The sequence below is a fragment of the Austrofundulus limnaeus genome, unplaced genomic scaffold, assembly GCF_001266775.1.
Source record: "Austrofundulus limnaeus strain Quisiro unplaced genomic scaffold, Austrofundulus_limnaeus-1.0 Scaffold51, whole genome shotgun sequence".
In the NCBI taxonomy this organism is placed as follows: Eukaryota; Metazoa; Chordata; class Actinopteri; order Cyprinodontiformes; family Rivulidae; genus Austrofundulus; species Austrofundulus limnaeus.
The window spans coordinates 571047-573385 of record NW_013952453.1 but is presented as its reverse complement, the minus strand read 5'-3'; the positions used below and the strand labels follow the sequence as shown (position 1 = coordinate 573385).

The 2339-nt window shown below is 45.4% G+C and overlaps 1 protein-coding gene across 1 annotated transcript in view; it reads left to right on the top strand.

Moving 5' to 3' along the window:
- The window catches only part of clcn4 (chloride channel, voltage-sensitive 4), a 14211-nt gene that overhangs the window by 5597 nt on the left and 6275 nt on the right, over positions 1-2339 (top strand). Inside the window, exons 8-9 of the mRNA XM_014008579.1 lie at positions 330-875; positions 1670-1856. Coding sequence (XP_013864033.1) covers positions 330-875; positions 1670-1856 — 733 coding nt within the window. The remainder of the gene's footprint in view (positions 1-329; positions 876-1669; positions 1857-2339) is intronic.

Genomic DNA, 2339 nt, shown 5'->3' with positions numbered 1-2339 from the left:
CCACAGCAATTATTTTTAGTTAGCATATAGCTAAAATCTAAAGACGTTTGTATAAAAGCAGCAACATTTTGGCGTGATATGCTGTATGTTTTATATTCAATTAATTTATGATCCGATTAGTCGACTAATCAAAAAAAATAATCGGTGATTAATCGACTATAATAATAATTGTTTGTGGCAGCCCTAAAGTCTAATGTTACAACTAATCAGGGATCCTTTAAGAAGAATCCAGTGAATTCCTGTTTATTCAAACAGACCACTTTGAACAATGCATTTTTTCTACACTTTCGTTCAGCGATCCCAACCTGAGAACTCTGGTCCTCCTGCAGGTCAGCTACTACTTCCCTTTGAAGACCCTGTGGCGGTCCTTTTTCGCCGCRCTGGTCGCCGCCTTCACGCTGCGCTCCATCAACCCGTTCGGCAACAGCCGCCTGGTTCTGTTCTACGTGGAGTACCACACRCCCTGGTACATGGCCGAGCTGGTCCCCTTCATCCTTCTGGGCGTGTTCGGCGGACTCTGGGGGACCCTGTTCATCCGGGCCAACATCGCCTGGTGCCGGCGCAGGAAGACCACCCAGCTGGGGAAGTAYCCGGTCCTGGAGGTCATCGTGGTGACAGGGATCACAGCGGTCCTGGCCTTCCCCAACCCGTACACCCGGCGCAGCACCAGCGAGCTCATCTCGGAGCTCTTCAACGACTGCGGCGCCCTGGAGTCCTCGCAGCTCTGCGACTACGTCAACAACCCCAACATGAGCCGGCCYGTGGACGACATCCCTGACCGCCCAGCCGGACCCGGGGTCTACAGCGCCATGTGGCAGCTCGCGCTCGCCCTCATCTTCAAGATCGTCATCACCATCTTTACCTTCGGCATGAAGGTGAGAGGTCTCTGCCCACAGGATCCTTAAAAAGTATTAAAAAGCATTGAATTCACCAATCCAAAAATAAGGCCTTAATTAGCCTTAAAATGTCTTAAACCAATCATTCTGAGGTCTTTAATGTTAACACATTGTAGGATCATTGTGATTTGTCTAAAATATTAAAATTAGTGACATTTCTTTAAAATTTTTTTTTTACCAAAATCTTCTTGCAGTTTGTTGCTCTTTAAATATTTGGGTAAAATGATCGCCAACTGTTTTTTCCCTTTTGTGTTTTTGTATTGCATATTTGTTCTTTAATTTCATTTCAAGTGGCATTAAAAAAGTCTTAAAAGTAGGGTTGGGCGATATTGGCAAAAAAATTAATCACGATTAATTGTGGTATTTAGCTGATAACGATTAATTTGACAATTAATCCCCTGGAGTCTCTGGACACCCGTATGTCCTGGTCACATGACCAATTTAGTGGGAAAGATTTGCTCTTCAAAATTACAGGCTTCAGGCTGTACAGCAAATTTTAATTTGTGTTGAAAGATAAATGAACTTTTTTTTAATGTTTGTCATATTTGAAGCAGAGAGGAGCACCGTGTGGACTGACTGCTGGCATTAATCGTATTAATCGTTAAGTACCAAAAAATAATCGATTGTTTTTCTGACGATTAATTGCACACGAAACGATTATGCCCAACCCTACTTAAAAGGTCTTAAATTTAACTTGCGTTAAGCAGTAGGAACCCTGAGGACACTTCGACCCGGGCCGATCCAGGTTTTTATGAACGTGGTTCTGGTTTCAGATCCCCTCGGGTCTCTTCATCCCCAGCATGGCGGTGGGTGCCATCGCCGGCCGGATCGTGGGCATCGCCGTGGAGCAGATGGCGTATCACCACCAYGACTGGATCATCTTCAAGAACTGGTGCAGGCCCGGCGCCGACTGTGTCACACCGGGACTCTACGCCATGGTGGGCGCCGCCGCCTGCCTGGGTGAGCGAACGGATCGGAATGTTTTATTCTACGTTATATGACTCGAGTGGAGCAGAAGAATAATCAAGAATAAAGTCAATTAATAATATTTATTGACGCACAAACGGGGAACTCCCATTAACCTCATCCATCTGCTGCCAACCCAAMAACCACCGACCCRATTTTAACACCACTCAGGCAGACGAACCCACAAAACGCTACCAATGTTCACTGCAAACTTATACTGCAGACACTGTTCACTGTAGAAATAYTACATGCAGTACACCCAAGGGGACACTTCAAGCAGGATCGGGTCTCAGACGCTTAAGATTAACAGCGATATGGAATGTTTACAGTGGGGAAAATAAGTATTTAGTCAGTCACCAATTGTGCAAGTTCTCCCACTTAAAAAGATGAGAGAGGCCTGTAATTGACATCATAGGTAGACCTCCGGTTTTTTAACCTGGGAACTCAGAGAAACCACAACAAGCCCGGCCGAAACAT